The sequence below is a fragment of the Protopterus annectens genome, chromosome 7.part0 (genome assembly GCF_019279795.1).
Source record: "Protopterus annectens isolate FY-2018-M chromosome 7.part0, PAN1.0, whole genome shotgun sequence".
NCBI lineage: Eukaryota > Metazoa > Chordata > Ceratodontiformes > Protopteridae > Protopterus > Protopterus annectens.
The window spans coordinates 208775527-208795565 of record NC_056739.1 but is presented as its reverse complement, the minus strand read 5'-3'; the positions used below and the strand labels follow the sequence as shown (position 1 = coordinate 208795565).

At 44.2% G+C, this 20039-nt stretch overlaps 1 protein-coding gene across 3 annotated transcripts in view; it reads left to right on the top strand.

The window, feature by feature from the left end:
• PHF23 (PHD finger protein 23) overlaps positions 1-19450 on the top strand; it is a 144096-nt gene extending 124646 nt beyond the window's left edge. For all 3 annotated transcript variants that reach the window (XM_044076706.1, XM_044076707.1, XM_044076708.1), the window contains exon 5: positions 17914-19450. In XM_044076706.1, coding sequence (XP_043932641.1) covers positions 17914-18116 — 203 coding nt within the window. In that variant the 3' untranslated portion in view covers positions 18117-19450. The remainder of the gene's footprint in view (positions 1-17913) is intronic.
• Positions 19451-20039: the final 589 nt, after the last annotated feature.

Genomic DNA, 20039 nt, shown 5'->3' with positions numbered 1-20039 from the left:
TTGTGCTGGAAAAGTTAACACTTCCCCCTTTTGAACCAGCAGCAACAGCAGAATTACAGTTCTTGTCTTGGAAAACTGCTTTCCTGCTAGCAATCACTTCAGCAAGAAGGGTATCTGAATTACAGGCATTAATGGCAGTACAGCCCTTCCTTATCTTCCATCAGGACAGAGTCTCTCTGAGAACTAACCCTACCTTTATGCCAAAAGTGGTCTCCAGAGTATCATTGAACCAAGCGATTCATTTACCTACATTCTTCCCCAACCCACAGAACAGGGGGGAAAGAATGCTACATACCTTGGATGTGCACAGATAATTACGCTACTATCTGGATAGAACTAAGACCAGCAGAAAAACTGACCAGCTTCTGGTAGCATATGCAACAGGAATGCAAGGAAAAGCAATTTCAAAACAGATAATCTCAAAATGGATAGGAAATTGCATTAGTTTTTGCTACTCTTTTCATGGAAAGACAACTCCTGAAAGTATCAGACCTCATTCCACAAGAGCTACAGCCACCACTACAGCTTTCCTACGAGGAGTGGCTACCAAAGACATTTTAGAAGCTGCTACTTGGAGCTCCGTGCATACATTTGCCAAGCATTATAATCTACCCTTATATTCTAGATCCCGAGCAGGTTTTGCAACTGCTGTTTTGCAAGGGATCTTAACTACACCATCTTTATCTTAGTGCCTCCTCCCCCAGTTTGGCTATGGTATTCTACCCATATGTTAGGACTGCAGATGCATCCTTGAAGGACATAGTACAGTTTTGTACCTACCATAAATGTAGATGTCCGATAGGTATGCATCTGCAGTCAGGATTACCCACCCTCCTTCCCCTCTGTGGTATTCCTAGGGTATTTACCCCTTCTTTTAGCTAGCTGGGGGAATCTATTATGGTGTATTTGTTTGTATATATGTATATACTTGTATATCTTTATATTGTTTGCTCTTTACTGTTTGGAATTATTTGCATTTTTCCAAATTGAGCCTTCCTAGAGGGCACCTGGCATCTGGGGCAAGAAACACTGAGGAAAATGGCGTCGGCTGATGCCTTTATACCCAATAAACAGCAGCTATGACGTCGGGTGAAGTGCGACATCAGCCGAGGCCAGACCCAGACTTTGGAATCCGGCCGACCGAAGGGCTGCCTGAGCCAGGACAACCCATATGTTAGGACTGCAGATGCATACCTATCGGACATCTACATTTATGGTAGGTACAAAACTGTACTTTCTGCCAGTGAGCCAGTTGGCAACCCATCTTGTGACATAGGGATTTATACCTAGTTTAGTGAGTTTATCTATAATTCCAGAGTGGGGGATGGTGTCGAAAGCCTTGGCAAGATCTAGATAGGTTGTGTGAACCACCTTACCCTTGTCTACGGCTTTCATGATTGCTTCAAAGAAGTCTATCAGGTTTAGGAGACATGATCTGCCTTTTACAAACCCGAACTGGGTGAGATCCAGAGTTTGGAGATTACCACTGCCTTTGTTTATAAGTTCCATGATGATACGTTCCATGGCCTTGCAGACTAGGCTCGTCAGGCTAATGGGGCGGTAGTGCCCGGGGTCCGTGGTGGCTCCCCCCTTGTGGAATGGGAAAATCGTTGCTGTTACTCAAGTAAGTGCTTATAAAGTGCAATTGTGTGGGATTCAGTAGTCATAACTGTATTGTCCATCTGCATGGGTGTCATGAAGTTCACCACTTCTGTCTTAAAGCATGAAGTTGGCTTTGGAGAAATTTTTTACCATGGTTTCCTTAAAGGGGGGTGGAGGCAAGATGTGGATATCTAGGGTAATTAGCTTATGGTCAGATCAGACCAATGAGGCGTTTTCTTCAGGTGTGGAACACTGGTCACTCATATTGGTAATGATTAGATCTAGGATATTGTTGCCCCTGGTGGGGGTGTGTGGATAAGTTGATCCTAGGGCATTGGAGTTTATGAATTCAAGAAAGCGTTGAGCGAAGGAGTTGGTACATGAGTAGTTTTCCTAGTTAATGGTGGGGTAGTTGAAATCACCCATTATTAGGGTGTTTGGTTGAACCCTAATATTTTCCAGTACATCAAGAAAAGGAGTGGGAATCCTGGGGCATGGTGGGTGATCTGTAGCAAGCTACAATTTGGATTGCAGTTTTGCCCAGAGTTAGTTGCACTTGGATAACCTCTGCTGCATTATGCTGAGCAACTAGCCTGAAAGTGTGGATATCCTTAATGAATATGGACACACCTCCACCTTTGGTGTTCCAGTCCAGGTCACATGACCGAAAAGTGTGGTATGAGTTATAGCCTGGTAGTGCAGGGGTGCTCTCTGGAGCCTTGAACCAGGTCTCGGTCACTGCACAGATATCTATGTTCTCCATTTTAAGGAGTGCCTTGAGTGAGTGCATTTTGAGACTTGGACTTCTAGCATTGAGTAGCATCACCCTCAGTTTTTGCTTGCCTGTTCCTGTTAAGGTGAATTTGTCATTTGAACCTTGCCTAAAAAAGGCACTATAGGGGCGGCAAGAACCTTAGCCAGTATCCGGAATCCCAGGGGTGACGGGTGCAGGCCATCTCTGGCAAAGCATCGTGGTCTGTCGACCATGTCATCCCAGGCAGACCGATACTGGATCCCGTTAAAATGGCACCAGAAGCTTAGCCAGTTGTTGAAGTCGATCATTTTGTCCTTGTACTGCGGCATCATTGTGGCTGATGACGGAATGCTACTCGGGGCTAGGGTCATACCTGCCTGGGCTACAAGAATGGAGAGCTCTTCCATGTCTTTTCATGTAGTCCAGGGAGGTACGTCTCCGGTTGTTCACACCAACATGGACAATGACAGAGTCATATTTGTACTTGTTGTGGAGTGACCTGAGTGCGTGGGTTATGTGGTGGATCCTGGCACCCGACAGGCAGCTGACAGTAACCTTCTCCTTGATGTTCTTCATCTCACATTGCTGCAGTCCTTACTAATGGGTAGTCCGCTGTCCTCTGTTGGCCCGAATACCAAAGTATTAGGCTGACGTCGGTCATGGGCGCCTAGATCTGACATCAGAGCGTCAGGGTATAAAGGCGCATGACCGACGTCATATCCTCAGTCTCTTTTGCCGCATGGTCCGATGCAGAAGCAGCGTTGCAAGTGCCGTTCGGCGTTCTGAAATTTTTCGTTTTCGGAGTTTCAGACCGATACCAAGTTGGGCTAAGTACCCCGTTGGGGAATATTTTTGTTTTTTCTTGCCTCAGTTACTTACCGTATGTCAGAAAAAGTGAATAATTGTATTTCTTGTGGGAAACAGATACCGCATAGGGATTACCACACGCTTTGTATTCCTTCTTTGGGACCGGAGCACGACGTAGTTGGGTGTCGGTTTTGTGCTAGGTTTAATAAGCGCACTATAAAACGGAGGTTAGATTGCGCTAGGTTAGTCTTTGGCAAGAGGTGTAATTATAATATGCCGTCGGATGTTCCAACGCCTGCTTCTACTAAGAAGCGCAAAGACAAATCTTTAAAGCCTAGGCAGGATGATTCGTCCGTTACGGACGCCGGATCTTTAGAAGCTACAGCTGAACAGGTGGATCCGGCTGAAGTTTCTGTTGAGTCCCAGGGGGAAACTTTGATTTTACATGTGGCCTCTCAGGAGGCAGGTCAGGCGGAAGGGGCCTCTCAGGTTACTATTCTCCCTTCTATGCCTAAGGTGGTTAGGCCTTCTGTTACTGTTTCTAAGGCTCCTTCTAAGGGCAGGTCTGTTTTGCCTTCCTCTGGTGTCAGTTCTGGTTCTTCAGGGTCTGTGCCTAAAAAGCACATGCTTAAAATGGCAGAGGATTTGATTACTTTAATTAGAGGTTCTATGCCCCCTCCTGATAAGAGGCCCAGGATGGAGCCAGAGTTGGAAAGTTTGGAGCAGGCTTCAGATGATTCAGAGTCTTCTGCTGAAGACATTCAAGATTTCCCTCCTTATTCTGATTCTGATGCAGAGGATTCCACTCCTTCTGCTTCTCCTCCAGAGGATTTTTCATTTTCAGAAACTCTGCATTCCATGAGGGAGCATTTTAAGTGGGAAGGACAGGATTACTCTGATTCACGGAAGAGACTTAGGGAGTTCTTGTTTTTACCACAGCATAGACCCTTAGCTATACCTCCGGTTTTGGATGTTGTTTCAGATGTTTTCTCGGAAGCTTCCCTTAATCCAGATTCTGTGCCTCCTGCTCCAGTTAAACCGGACAGGTATTACAGGGTGCCTGAGGCTCATAAATATCTTTATAAGAGTCCTAGGGCGGACCCAGAAACTATTAGTCAGGGGCCTAAGGGTGTTAGAGCCTCTGTTAAGAATCCGGTTCCTCTGGATAAGGAAGCTAGAGCTTTGGATAGATGGGGTAAGAAGGTATATACCTCTTCTACGTTAGCAATGAGAGCTTTGAACTGCCAGTTTCATATGTTGAAGTATCAGAATTTCCTCCTTTCTCAGCTAAGATCTAAAGTGGATGCTTTGGCAGAGGGCATAGAGTGTAAAGAATTGCAGGATATAGTGCATGTTTCTGAACAGGTGGGTAAGCACTCTTTGCAATGTGGTTTTGATGCTTTACAGGCTTCTTCTAGGGTGGCTGCCACTGGTTCAGTTATTCGTAGGCACGCCTGGCTTAAGGATCAGAATTTGTCTGAGCATGTTAAGTCTAGAATTCTGGATGCCCCTTTACAATCTGAAGTTTTGTTTGGTCCTCCTGTGGAGTCAGTCTTAAAGAAAATGGAAGACAAGGCTAAGTCTATGCAGACTGTTAAAGATTTTTTGCAGGTACAACCTCCAAAGTTTAGTAGAAATTGGCCTACTAAGGGGTGGACGTACCCTTCTTCTGATTCTCAGTCTAGGGGTAGATCTAGACGTGGTAGGGGCAGAGCTCAGGGTACCTTCAGGCCGAGACAATGGAGTTCGCCTGCTCAATCTGCTGGTGAGGGCAGGGGCCAGTCCTTTCGTAAACAGGCCCAATGACCTGCATTTTCAGCTGCCAGATTCTTCTTGCCTGGCAGCTCCTTTGGGAGGAAAGTTGGCTCTTTTCAAGCAAAATTGGCATTTAGTCACCCAAGACAAATGGGTATTGGACATTATAAACCGAGGTTACAAGTTTTATTTCCATACCATGCCTCCTTTCAAAGGCATGCCAGACGTCCCTCCTCGGCAAAGGATAGAGGCTCACAGACAAATTTCTTTACTTCTTCAAATAGGAGCTATACAGCCAGTTCCTCTGTCAGAAGTGGGCCTAGGATTTTATTCTCGCCTGTTTCTAGTTCCAAAGAAAGGGAACACGTGGAGACCAATTTTGGATTTATCTATCCTCAACACTTACCTGGACATTCCAAAGTTCAAGATGCTGACTTTACAACAACTTTTACCTCTGTTGGGAAAAGATCACTGGATGGTTACTCTGGATCTCAAAGAGGCTTACCTGCATGTTCCTATCAGGCCCAGTTGCAGGAGGTACCTGCGTTTTCGGGCTGGAAATTTACATTATCAGTTCTCTGCATTGCCCTTTGGCTTATCTACTGCGCCCAGAGTGTTCACAAAGATTCTGGCTCCAGTGATAGCATTTTTCAGACTAAGAGGAATACAGATTTATCCTTATTTGGACGATTGCCTGATTATGGCACAAGAAAAGGACGAACTTCTTCATCATCTACAGTATGTGATGGCAGTGTTAAGATGCCTAGGGTATTCTGTGAACGAAACAAAGTCCAGTCTAGTACCCTCTCAGGACATGTGCTTTCTGGGTGTGAGACTGAATACAGCTTCCCAGATGGCCTTTTTGACCCCGGACAAACAAAGAAGCCTTTCTCTTTATTTCCATCAAATGTCTCTACGGTCCAGGCTGACTGCAAGGACAGTCCTTCAAGCCTTGGGGTTCATGGCATCTTGTATTCTAGTGCTTCCCAATGCCAAATTGCATATGAAGAAGCTTCAATGGTATCTCAAAAATGTATGGACACAGCACTGCCAAGATCTAGACACTGTCATTCAGATAATACCTTGCATTCAGAAGGAGTTTTTGTGGTGGGCTCAGGAATGTCACCTAAACAAGGGACTCTCTGTGACCCGGCCAGAGGCGAGTCAGATTCTAACGACAGATGCCTCGGACAAGGCTTGGGGTGTACACCTCAATGGAAAATGGGTGCAAAACACGTGGCCTGTCAAACTCCAACATTTGCATATCAACTTGAAGGAAATGTTAGCAATCCAGTTTGCATTGATGGCTTTCAAAGATTTACTTCACCCAGGGCAGGTGTTGATTCAAACAGACAACACTACTGTCATGTGGTACATCAACAAGCAGGGGGGAACCCATTCTTACCCTCTCTGCAGGCAAGCGATGATTCTGTGGGAAACTGCTCTCAATCTACACCTCAATCTTCAGGCAAGGTTTCTACCAGGAGCACAGAACTCCTTAGCAGATGTCTTGAGCAGACAAATAGTGGATCCTCACGAGTGGAAATTGGATCCTCATGTATTCCAACAGTTGACAGTGTTATGGGGAACTCCAGACATAGATCTGTTCGCTTCTCCACTAAATTACCAGTTGCCAAAGTTTTGCACAAAAATGTTTCATCACACAGCTTGGAAGGTGGACGCTCTATCATTCAGTTGGAACAATCTGCATGTATATGCCTTTCCACCTCTGCCTCTTCTTCCCAAGGTACTTTTGAAGGCCAGACAAGACAAGCCAACCATGATTTTGATAGCACCGGATTGGCCTCGACAACACTGGTACCCACTACTGAGGAGTTTGGTACGAGAACCTCCATTGCCTCTGCCTTTGATTCCGCACCTTTTGTCACAAGAGGACAGTCACTTCCTCAATGTCAAGATTCAGTCTCTGCATCTAACAGCCTGGCATATTCTGTTTTAGACTCTGGAGGGTCTCAGCTTCCACAACAAGTTTTGAATGTTATTTTGGAGGCCAGGAGGCCTAGTACCAGGAAAGTTTACTCTGATAAATGGAGGAGATTTTTTATTTGGAGCAAAGAAAAGGACTTTGATGTCTCCAAACCTGATTTAAGTGTTGCTCTTCAATATCTTACTGAGTTATTGGACAAGGGTTTGTCTTTCTCCTCGATAAAGGTCCATGCTGCAGCCATTTCTGCTCACTATGATTGTGACCCTCCTTTATTCTCTCATCCTTTGTTTAATCAATTTCTTAGAGGGGCAAAGAATATAAGACCCCCACGTAGAGCTCCTACTCCTGCTTGGGATCTCAATTTTGTGTTGGAAAAACTTACTCTACAACCTTTTGAGCCTGCAGCTACTGCCGAGTTAAAGTATTTGTCATGGGAAACTGCTTTTTTGTTGGCCATTACCTCTGCAAGAAGGGTTTCTGAATTACAGGCCCTCATGGCAGTGGAGCCTTTCCTGATTTTTCATAAGGATAGGGTATCTTTGCGTACTAATCCTTCCTTTATGCCTAAAGTGGTTTCTAGTGTGGCCTTAAACCAAACTATTCATTTGCCTACTTTTTATGCAAACCCCCAAAATAAAGGGGAGAAAATTTTGCATACTTTGGATATTCACAGACAGTTGCGTTATTATTTGAGCAGAACCAGGGAGTTCAGACAGTCTCAGCAGTTGTTTGTTTCTTTTGCTTTGGGTTCACAGGGTAAACCTGTTTCAAAACAAACTATTTCTAAATGGATTGGGTTTTGTATTTCTTTCTGTTATTCCCATCATGGTAAGGAGATTCCGGATGGAATCAGGCCTCATTCCACTAGGGCTACTGCTACTTCTACGGCCTTTCTAAGGGGGGTAGCTACAAAAGACATTTTGGAGGCAGCTACTTGGAGTTCAGTGCATACTTTTTCTAAACATTACCACCTTCCTCTTTATTCTAAGTCTAGGGCTGGATTTGCCACTGCAATTTTACAGGGCATTTTAGCAGCCCCTAATGCTCTATGATTTTTACCAACCTCCCTTTCCCGTTGCTTTGGGATTCTACCCATAAGTAAGGACTGCAGCAATGTGAGATGAAGAACATAGTACAGTTTTGTACCTATCATAAATGTAGATGTTCGAAGATCCACATTGCTGCAGTCCAATTTACCCTCCCTCCTTCCCCACTGTAGTTTCTCTTGATGCTATGCTTTAGGTGATGGTTGTTGTTGGGCTTGTTTTTGGGAGGTATTCTGTTTTTGGCTGTGGCCTTTCTTGTTTGGCCTTCTGACATCTGGGGCAAGAAAAGACTGAGGATATGACGTCGGTCATGCGCCTTTATACCCTGACGCTCTGATGTCCGATCTAGGCGCCCATGACCGACGTCAGCCTAATACTTTGGTATTCGGGCCGACCGAGGACAGCGGACTACCCATAAGTAAGGACTGCAGCAATGTGGATCTTCGAACATCTACATTTATGATAGGTACAAAACTGTACTTTTAGTCTGGTGAGTGGGACATCAGTGTGCCTAACTATAGAGTCGCCTATGACTAGTGTGTTGGGTACATTGTTTTGCCTTATTGGCTGTGGTTGCGTTGCACCCTGAGTCTGCGGGCTGTGTCATTTGTGTTGTGTTGAGGGGTGGAGGTTGCTTGCATTTCTGCTTTGGAGGTCTTGTTGCTTGAGCAGAATATTATTGAGAGCCTCCACGAATGTTTTTGTGTTTCTGTGTGTGGATTTTGGTGGTGTAGATTTAGTGAGACTATGTGATGGGTGTGGTGCAAGTGTTTACCTTCTCCTCTTGATTGTCCAGTTCAGTCTTGATTGGAGAGAGCTTTACCTCCATTTTGGCTAGGTAAGTGCATCTCTCTCAGGTTGTAGTGTTGGGTGGTAGGAGGAGAGGGTTGTCTGTGTACATGAGGCAATTTCTGCATTGCCCCAAGATGCCCAGATTCATCAAATAGACAGGAGAGAACACTGGGAGCTGACCCTTGGATATGCCTGAATTAAAAAAAAACAACTTATTTTCCTCTAGATAAGTGAGGAAAGTGAGTACAAGTGCTGTTTTTCTCTAAGCAAGTGAGGAAAGTAAGTACCAGAACTGTTAAGCTCACAGTCATTTTCTGAACACAATAGTTTTAAGTTTGGTATTCTGGAAATTGTCAAAGACCTTAGGGGAGGAAACTGGGGTAATAGAAGTGAATTAAGATGGCAAATGCGGCTAAATGCCAACAGTCCCCCTGGTATGAATGAACACCTGTCATTGAGTCCTAAATTAAAGGATAGAGCTACTATTTTGTAGATTGCATTAATGTCATTCAGAGTGATTTTATTTTTATAAATGTATTATGTGAAATTGTTCAATCTCGCCGTTTGTTCTTACACATGGGGTTCGGAGCTGATCCTCTACTCCGAGTCGGCCGCATCACTAGCTCCGCATCTTCGAGAAAGCTCGAGGCACAGTAATATCCCATGATCCTCGGGTGCTAACCCTCGGATCTAGTTTGCTGCTAGCAGCAGATCGCATATGAGAGGCTCGGGCCAGTATATTTTTTCTATATTCTTGATATATATTTCTCTTTTTTTATAGATTTATAGTTATTTCTTAGTGTTTAAATAAATAATATAGTATAGGTGTTTTTTGTGACTGTATTTAGACTAGATTAGTTAGTTTAATTTTTTCTAGTTAAGGCCTAGGAGTTTTTTTCTGTCAGGATTGACAGTACTTTAAATATTTTGGATTTTTATATATATATATATATATATATATATATATATATATATTAGGTTAGATTTAAACTGTTGATTATTATTCCAAACTTTTAAAATTATTACACTTAGTGTTATATAGTGCGTTTCTTAAGTGTGCTGTGTTTTTTTTTTTTTTTTGGACTTTGTCAAAAATGTCAGAGAAAGCCAAATTTGGCTTTAAAAGGTGTCAGTGCGGACAGAAGATCTCCATTACTGGCAACCACTCATCCTGCGTCTACTGTCTTGGCCCTCTCCACTTGCAGGAAGACTGTTCCATTTGTCATTCCTTTAGTGGGAGGGTCATGCTGGAAAGACGCAGAAAGTTGGTTGACAGAGGGTCGCTTAAACCCAATTTTCAAGAGGCCCTGGACAAGGCTGAACAGGTATCCAAGTCTTCGAAGGGGTCGAAGTCTTCAAGAGTGTCGGAGCCCAAGTCATCGGCTCCGAGCACCTATTTTCAGATTCGGACGCCGGCTCCTATGACCTCGGTGCCGGGTGTCGAGCGTTTATCTCTGACAGAGGCTAAGGTCTTGGAGCCGGTGTCAGAGGTACCACCGTCTGCTATCCTTCGCTCGGTGACTGCTTCCATCCCTTCGACCCGTTCTTCGAGGCCCCTTTCCGACTCCAGTGTGGACCGAGTGGTACAGAAGCTTATGGAGAACTCTGCTTTGTCCAAACTAATCGAGGTTTCGTCCCAGCTGGTTTCGAAACTCGAGACTATTCCTGTTCCCTCAACACTTCCTCCTCCGAGACCCGTCGAGTCATCGGAGCTAGGAATCGAAGAACCGATGATTGTAGAGCCCTTGGTGCCGAAGCCTCCAGTAGTGCTATCGGCTCCGTTGACCTAGACTCCTTCGGAACCAGCCGGAGAGTCTCTGAGCCGAAGATCTTTCCTGGGTTCCGTCGAACTGAGATATCGGTTCAGACTCTTCCCCTCGGTGCCTCGTCTCAGATCAGTTCGGATCCGTCTTCGGTGTCGGAGCCCGTAGTTCCGATTCCGGAGAAACTACCACCTTCTTCGGATCGGGTCAGATCTTCGGGTCGGGGCACCGGTGCCTTTGACATCATGAGGAAGGTCTTGTCTGATCAGAAATTACCAAACGAGAAAGAGACCAGCACTCGACAGCAGCAGGATAAAAGATATATTTTATTTAGGTTGCAAAAGTCAACCTAACTAGATATGCACAAACCGGTTTCGGCTGTTAAAGCCTTTTTTAATGTGACTTGTTACTAGTACAAAAACGTTTGATTACAAAAACACATATTACATCCTGGTTCTCCATTTATACCCGCTAAAAGTGGTATCACCCTATTCAATTTTATATACAGGGTACTTATACAGTGTATTACATCGAAATTTGTTTGAACTGATTTTGCTTTTTATACATATTTTAAACATATTTTTTAAAACATGTTTTTAAACATGTTTTAAAACCATTATTGTTAAACATATTCTAAACCACAAACTGCTAATATACTGATAATGCCATTACTAATAAGGCTGCTGTGAACTGTAGCCCTGAATGTTTACATAACTCAATAACTGACAAGTCACATTGAAAAAGGCTTTAACAGCCGAAACCGGTTTGTGCATATCTAGTTAGGTTGACTTTTGCAACCTAAATAAAATATATCTTTTATCCTGCTGCTGTCGAGTGCTGGTCTCTTTCTCGTTTGGTAATTTATGGTTTGGACCGTGCAACAGTCCTACGTGCGTGCCTTGGTTTCTTGTCTGATCAGACACATACTTCATCAGTATCTTCTTCTCCTTCCCCAAAAGATCCGCGTTCTGTTTCTGTGCCTTCGGCTCCTACCAAGCGTCAAGACCCAATGCCTCAGAAGTCCCCACAGGGCGACTGTGGTTCCTCAGATGCATCCCCAGAAGCTCCCGCTGAGGATGTTCCGAGGAAACGATTGTGCAAGAGGAGGCACATAGATTCCCCCCAGGAATCTCTCAATCTGACACCGATTTAGATGAAACAGAAGGGTCCCCACGGTCCCCCTCTGAGGATGTCTTGTTTGCAGACATTTTGGAAATCCTGAAACAAAGGGGAGACTGGCAAACCCTTACCCCTTCTTTGGATGAATCTGTCTTGCTGAAGGCATTTGGGACTCTACCTTCTACCTCCTGGGTGACTCCGCCATTTGACGATCTCATGGATCTAATAGCCCAGAGGGCTTGGGAAATGCCCGATACAGTGGAACCAGTCCCTCGTAAGCCAAATAAATACATGATGGCCCCCCCCAGGACAAATCTTATCTTACAAAAGGGGTTCCCGTGGATACTATGGTGGTGGCGGCGGCCACTAAGAAAGAGATGTCTGAATCATCTTCCTCTGTCCATGCTCCTAATAAGGATTCTAGGACGATGGACAGATATGGGAAGCGCCTATTTAGTTCGGCGACTTTTTCCATCCAATCGCTCAACTACCTTACGCATTTCACGCGTTTACAGAGAGATCTCATTAAGGAACTGGGAGATACTCTCCAGGGAAACACAGATGCTGCTGTCGCCGAGAAAGTCACAGCGCAACTTAACACCCTAAACTCCATAGTGAACTCGTCCATGAGGCTGATTTCATACGCAGCCGAAGGGTTGAGTAGAGCGGCAGCTTCAGCGATCGCCCTGAGAAGGCAATCCTGGTTGCGCTTATGCACCTTTGCGGAAGCCTTTAAGTCTTCCTTTGCCAACGCCCCCTTTGATGGTGCCTCCTTGTTTGGGCCCAAAGTAAAGGAGACTCACGAGGTGTGAACAAGAAGGGATGACCCGGTCTGCTGTAGGGGTCCGTTTTTCCATCACATCTAGACCCTACCCTAAAGGGCAACGAGGAGGAAAAATGTGGTTCCGAAAGACTCTGGGATCTTTTCAGCACACCCAAAGTGACGCCCCCTCCAGAGGCAGAGGAGGGGGAAGAAAGACGCCGCCCAGCCGGCAGAGGGAGTCCGCAAAATCAGGGCGACAGAGACGTTCTCTGGGAAGCCCTTCCAGCACTCCTGAGTGCAGGCCCGACTGTCCTACTCTGGAGGCAGTCGGGGGTCGCTTGGCTTTATACCCAGAGGCCTGGCTAAATCTTACATCAGATTCCTGGGTAAAAAGCATAGTTACCAGAGGCTACAACATTCCCTTCCTCAAAATGCCACCCAACTCCAGAAAGCTCCCAGATGTTCCAGCCAGTCTGCGAGACCAGGCAACTGTAGAGATAGGAAGGTTGCTCGAAAACAGTCATCCAACCAGTCCCAGTGGACCAAATAGGATCCGGAACTTACTCAAGGTTCTTTTTAGTTCCAAAGAAAACAGGGGACTGGAGGTCAATTTTAGACCTCAGCAAATTAAATACCTTCGTGAAAAAGGAAAAGTTCCGGATGGTCACGCTACAGTCAATCCTTCCCTTTCTGCAGAAGGGCGACTGGATGTGCTCTATAGATCTCAAAGATGCGTACTACCATATCAAGATGGCCAGAGCGTCCATAGATCTGCGCTTCCGGCTGGGAGCCAGTCATTTCCAGTTTCGCGCTCTGCCCTTTGGTCTCACCTCAGCCCCCGGGGTGTTCACCAAATGCATGGCAGTAGTAGCGTCTCACTTGAGACAAAGGGGATTCCGGGTGTTTCCTTATCTAGACGACTGGCTCCTATCCGCCACCACCGAGTATAGTCCTCTACAAGCCAGGGATTACACCATCGGTCTCTGCTCTTCGCTAGGCATAACAGTGAATTTTGGAAAGTCTGTCTTATCGCCGTCACAGCGTATCTTATTTATAGGAGCACAGCTAGACACCTCCCTGGCTAAAGTTACTCTCTCCCCCCACCAAGAGTGTCAGACCTCAGACATCAAATTTCGGTCCTTCACCAGAGCAAGAGAGTCCCTGCATGACCAATATTAAGAGTACTAGGCTTGATGGCAGCCTCCCTTATTGTAGTTCCCTTAGGCAGGATGCATATGAGGATTCTTCAATGGATGCTATTCGCCCAATAGGGTGGGGGGGATTTTTTCAGGGACAAACAGTCCAAGGTCAATGGTCCAACTTGGAGTACAATCTGCACATCAATGTTCTAGAGCTGAGGGCAGTGTTTCTAGCGTTGCAATAATTTCACAAGTCCTTACCTCAGGGAACAGTGACAGTTCAGACAGACGACATGTCAGTGGTCTGGTACATAAACAAACAAGGGGGAACCAGATCTTACCCGTTATGCAGAGGGGCCCTCAGAATTTGGCAATGGGCAAAGTCCACTGGACGCTTTCTGATAGCAATGCACGTCCTGGGACTTCCAACGTAATCGCGGACAGGTTGAGCAGAGCCATCCTGTTCCCTCACGAGTGGTCCCTCAAACCTCGAGTGGCAGAAGAGATCTTCCGCAGATGGGGCCAGCCTTGCTGCGACCTGTTTGCATCCCCATTGAATGCCAAATGCAGAAGTTATTTTGCCCTGTTACCCCCTCCAGGGGGTGTTCCCAGGGACGCACTGGTACACGATTGGCCCCCGGGTCTCCTTTACGCTTTTCCTCCTGTTCCACTAATTCCCAGGTTTTTGCAGAAAGCCAAACGTCTGGACAGGACCATAATACTGATAGCCCCATTCTGGCCTCGACAAATCTGGTTTCCCTTCCTTCAATCTCATCAAGTGGAGGAATCATGGATGCTGGACCCGGAGCCTGACCTGTTGACACATTCGTCGGGAGTTCCTCGCACCTTCCTCAAGTCCCTCGAACTGACAGCTTGGCTGCTCCGCTTCCCATCTTAGCCAGGTCGGAGTTACTATCCCCTGCAGTACAACAAATTATTGTATCTTCTCACAAACCATCTACAAGGAAATTGTACAACAGCAAATGGAATCGTTTTGCACACTGGGCCTCCAAACAAGGTATAGATCCATTCGGGGCTCCAGTACACAAGATACTAGATTTTCTTACCACACTTTTTCAAGAAGCATCAACGTCCACGATAAGAGTTCAACTGGCGGCTATATCCAATTTTCATATTGGCCGCGAAGATGGTTCTCATGTCCCACAGGCTTTGTAAAGCCTTCATGAAAGGTACCTTTCACCTCCGTCCCCCCTTTCGTAATCCAGTAGCCCCTTGGAATCTTAATCTCATGCTGTCACAACTCATATTTTTCCCCATTTGAACCAGCAGCCACAACTCCGTTAAAATTTCTTTCGTGGAAAACACTTTTTCTGGTTGCCATCACTTCCGCCAGGAGAGTTTGAGTTGCAGGCTCTATCTATCCGACCCCCGTACATGATTTTTCATCCAGATAGAGTAACCTTGCGCACCAATCCGTCCTTCCTTCCAAAGGTTTGTTCGATTCAAAACCTCAATCAGTCTATCGAACTACCTACCTTCTTTAAAAACCATTCCAATAAGTTAGAAGACACATTGCACAAATTGGACGTTCACAGGCAACTGAGATTTTACTTACATAGGACAAGAGTACAGAAAGTCAGACCAACTATTTGTCTCATATGCTGACCAAAGGAAAGGACAGGCAGTAACGAATGTTACCTTACCCAAATGGCTCTCAGATTGCATAAATTTTGTATATGCTGAATCGAAACAGCAACTCCCTTTCAAACCCAGAGCTCATTCTCCAAGGGCGATCGCTACCTCTTCAGCCCATACCGCTCGTTTGCCCTTAGATTCCATTTGTGCAGCGGCAACTTGGGCAAAACCACATACTTTTATCGCCCACTATAAACTAGACAAAAGCTCCAGGGACAGGGCGACGTTTCGTTCCACTGTACTCAGGAATGTTCTCCCTTGAGCCACCCAGGAAAAAGGAGCTAGGGACGCTACCCGTGTGTAAGAACAAACGGCGAGATTGAACAATTTCACATTAAGAAGTTATGTTCTTACCATAACGTTCCATGTGAATTGTTCATCTCGCCTTTGTTCTTACATCCCCCCCCCCTCCATCCCCCGTCCTGCGGTCTGGGAGAACGGGTTCAACTGAATTCCTTTTCAGTCTTTTCTAGATATTGTTAGCATATTATTGTACATTAGTAATGGCATCTTTTCTCCTCTATTTGAGGGCAGGGTTCCAGACAGTAAGTAGTATCTGTTTATAAGTGTTCAAGACACAGTTCTGAAGGGATTCTTCTGGTATAGCAAACTAGATCTGAGGGTTAGCACCTGAGGATCATGGGATATTACTGTGCCTCGAGCTTTCTCGAAGATGCGGAGCTAGTGATGCGGCCGACTCGGAGCAGAGGATCGGCTCCGAACCCAGTGTGCAAGAACAAAGGCGAGATTAACAATTCACATGGAACGTTAATGTAAGAACATAACTTCTTATTTACTTTTATTTAGTATGTTTTAGAGTTGATTACAAGTGTACATTTGATTACTTGCGCTTTTAAGGATAAGCTATTTAGTGTAATTGATGTCCAGATTGGTTAGTTAACGAATCGTCATAGCTATTTAAGTGAGTTATTTGGCAAGCATTTTGGTTTTGATAAAGTCCTGGTCTTTTACTGATGAAAGTGTATAGTTTTCTTTTTGGTGGTTAATAAATTCCTATTGTAACTACTTGGTTACTTTAAGGACACTGTCATCTTTTACATCACAAGGTGGATTTTTGGTTTATGGGTTTTCTGTTCATATTTTCACTCACCATAACTTGGTATCTGGGCTATCCATAGTCACCAATCATCGTGATCCCACCTTCCTTCCCCCTTCCTGAGGAATTGGCAGGATTTGGGGGATCTTTGCTGTTGAGAGGTTTTGTCTGTCTGACTGTCTTTCTCCAGGACAAACTCTGTCTGGAGGGGTTAGAGGACAGCAGAGTATAATAGAAGAGGAGGAGCTTGACCTAAGCTGTTTAAGTGTGCGGACTCGGATCCGATGTCTGATCCTAGATCCATACGTGATGAATGGTAACTGCGGATAACCGGTACCAAGTTATGGTGAGTACATAACTAATATTTAACGGTCTGCGTTTGACAATTCTCCTCACTCTACCTTTGCAGTACAGGCATCCTTGGTGAGGATATTTGGAGGAGCAGAGATTTGAAATTAATTCCTGAAGTGCATTCAGTCTAATGTTTTAGGCTTTGGGTATTGTGTTCAGACTTTGGCTTCTAAATAAGACCACTGACTTAAGTTCTGTGACGTTGTCTTGTGTAGGCCATGGGCACCTAGATGCACTGATACCAAGAGCCAACTGCGAGAAACTGGTTAAACAGCCTGCGAGACTTAGTCCAAATCCTGTCCGTAGGTAATTAGGTCTTGTCTGCAACTTTATCTAGACTGCAACCTGTGATAGTCAGCAGTTCAGATGGCTTTAACTGTGTGACCCCTCAGTGTTAACTATTATTGCTTAAGATTGAACAGCATAATATGTTAAGATTCACAGACACAAGACAGGATGATCTTTATGTAAGTATAAGCCTATGTCTCTCAATCTGGAATACCAATCGGTGTAGTGGCTACCTTTCAAGCATATTTCTTAATGCTGCAACTGCTTGGTCTTAACTGCTTTTGTATGACGCTATAAACTTTGATGTATAGATGGAGTTTTTTTTGAGACCACAGTAATCAAATGTACCTTTCCATGAAGGTGGTCACCCAGAAGGATGACTGTGGTACTTTGCCTTGCAATTAATGAGGTTAGACCTCATATCTGATGCAAAGGGTATGCTCTTTAACTCTTGACTCAAACAAGGAGGGACCTGCTAATTCACATCTAAAATACCGGCCTTCCCTCTTGCTGACTTGGTTTGGCAACCCCCCCCCTTGTTGTGTGGCATACTACAAATTCTGTGGATTTAGAGGAAGGACACCACTCCAACTGTGGAGCATAAAAATTAAGGGGATGGGGGAGTTAGTAGTCTGTGAAGATATACACTGCCAAGCTGACAGATATCTGACATTGGTATTTCTGCAGTTACTGAATATTTTCCTGCCTGTTATAGCATGGACGAAAGTTTTTGTTTAACCATCTACAGCTCTAGATAGCTTTGGAGAGCTATTCAGCTTTAACTGTAGCATAGTATAAACTCTGCAAAGCTCACAATTCAGTTGTTAGTCAGTATTCTACAAGGAAAAAAATTTAAATGGGTTTTGTTGGTCTGATAAGCCCGTTTTCCTTTAAGACCCCCCCCCCTTCATAAAAAAAAAAAACTTTCAAACTAGTGTACTGATTTAAACACACTTGCTACTGTTTGCTGAACTGCAGTTACATTTCAACTATTGGACCACTAAACTGAAGATTTTATTTTGTTTGTTTGATTTTGAACTGAGTTACTAATGCATTACTTTGTTCAATTGTAGGGGATGATTCTTGGGACTTGATCACATGTTACTGTCAGAAACCCTTTGCAGGACGTCCAATGATTGAATGCAACCAGTGTGGAACTTGGATCCATCTCTCTTGTGCCAAAATTAAAAAAAACAATGTTCCAGACATTTTCTACTGTCAGAAATGCAGAGATTCAAGACAGGAAGCACGGAAATCAGGACAGAAAAAAGACTAGGAACTGAAAACCCTTCCTGCTTTGCAGTAAGCAATGTTGGTCTAAAGCAGACAATAGATTGTAGCCAACAGTCTTGTACAGTGCACATAACTCCCAAGATCATTCAAGAATAATGCTGGCTGCAGACACATGGATCTTGTTTCTAGGTGCCCTGTGAAGAGAATGTGCTGATTTGGATGTAGACTTCAGTCAGCTGCTGTTTTTGCAGAGACTTTTTCAGGATAAACTGTGATGTTTTGCTGAGAATAATCAGCCAGCTACATAGCTGAAAGTGTATTAACCAGAATGTGTGTTCCGTTTTGCAGTTTGAAAACCTGTAGAAAGAAAGGTCCGTTACTGAAGAGTTGCACTAGAAGCCACAGGTTTTAACTGTTGGCTTTGTGGTTATCTATTCCTGTATTTAGTGTATGGCAAGATTCTCCCTTTTATGAGTTAAGTTATGGGTGGGTTTTACACTCAGAATGCCTTATTAACAAACACTCCTAGTAAGTTTGACAGTACTTCTGGTATGAAGGTTCTTTTCAGACATACCTTCATTTACTGCTTATTTTTAAATTTGGTGTTTTGTTGGGTTCATTAATCTCCATCCTAGTTCCCCTGCACAAATGTGCAATTAAGACCTTGTTTGTGGGCTGAAGTATTTTTCTTAAATTTGGGTGGGTTTTCAAAACAGCACTTCACTGTATTAGCATAGTAATTTAGTTAGTATCTTCTGCAGCTTAGTTCATTTTAAGCTGTTGAAGCTTGTAGGAGACAGCCTAATAACATGGCTGAAATTGTGACTGGAAGCTGCAACTCGGAAATGGAGAACAGAGTGATTGGTAAATACAGCTGCCTGCTTGTGTTGGCCTGTGATTAGGGGTGGTATGGGTGGTTATTGTAACCCGGATACACATTCCATACTGAGCAAATACCACAGCAGTGCACAGCTCCTTGCATTCTGTATATATTTTTTTCCCCACGTATGTTTGCTGTGGTCCCAAACATTGACCTGGTGAATGTTTTAACCCCCTTAGGATTAAGCTCAGTAAGTCAGTTAGATGAAAAGGTCTTTGCCCCTCCCCTTCAAAAAATAAAAGTACAGTAAGAATGGTTGCGTTGATGGAAAGATATTTTTTTCTTAACTTTTATTTTTTGTTGTAAATTCTGTTGTTGGCTGTTAAATTGAAAAAATGTATAGCTTGGAAACTGAAAATGTGAGTTTTTTTTTAATTCAGCCTTTTTCTGAAATGTTTTAATTTTGTGTTTGTTGGGGACTAAATATGCTTGTCTCTTACACCTCTTTTGTGGGGAGGGGCTTTGGAGACATTAAATGTTGGGAGCCTTTAGTAATAGTTTCCTTGCTGTTGTGGTTTTGGATTCTAGTGCATCACTTTGAACTGTTCAGTTCATTGGGTGTTTTATAGCTTTATTCCTGAGAGTCACTTTAGCAAGGGAGAGCACTTTTCTAGTCACCTTGTCCTGCTTGTCTGTTTGCACTCTGGTTCCGATGCTGTAGTAGGGAATGTTGCCAGTTTTCAGGATTTTGCTCGTACATCTTTCAGCAGGAGTAGTTTAACAAAATTCTGCATTCGTTTTTTATTTATTTTATTTTTGTTTTAATATTCCAAAGCCCTTGGCTCTTTAAATAGTATTCAGTTTGAAGCAGGTAAAGTCTGTATCACTTCTGTGATTACAGTCTTTTAGGATGTAGGTCTCTTGTCAGTTGCAGGAGTCATTTAATTACCATCAGACATTGTGTGCTGCGTTTGTGGAGTTTACATTTACACACCCAGCTTCAGGTGAAATAGAAGATGACCTCAGAAAAACAACCAGCATGATTAGATAATAACTGTATATACATTGTAAATCAGCGGACTGATCAGAGGCACTTTCTATAACTGTATCAGTAGCTTGTGCTCCCCCCTTACTCATAATATCCCC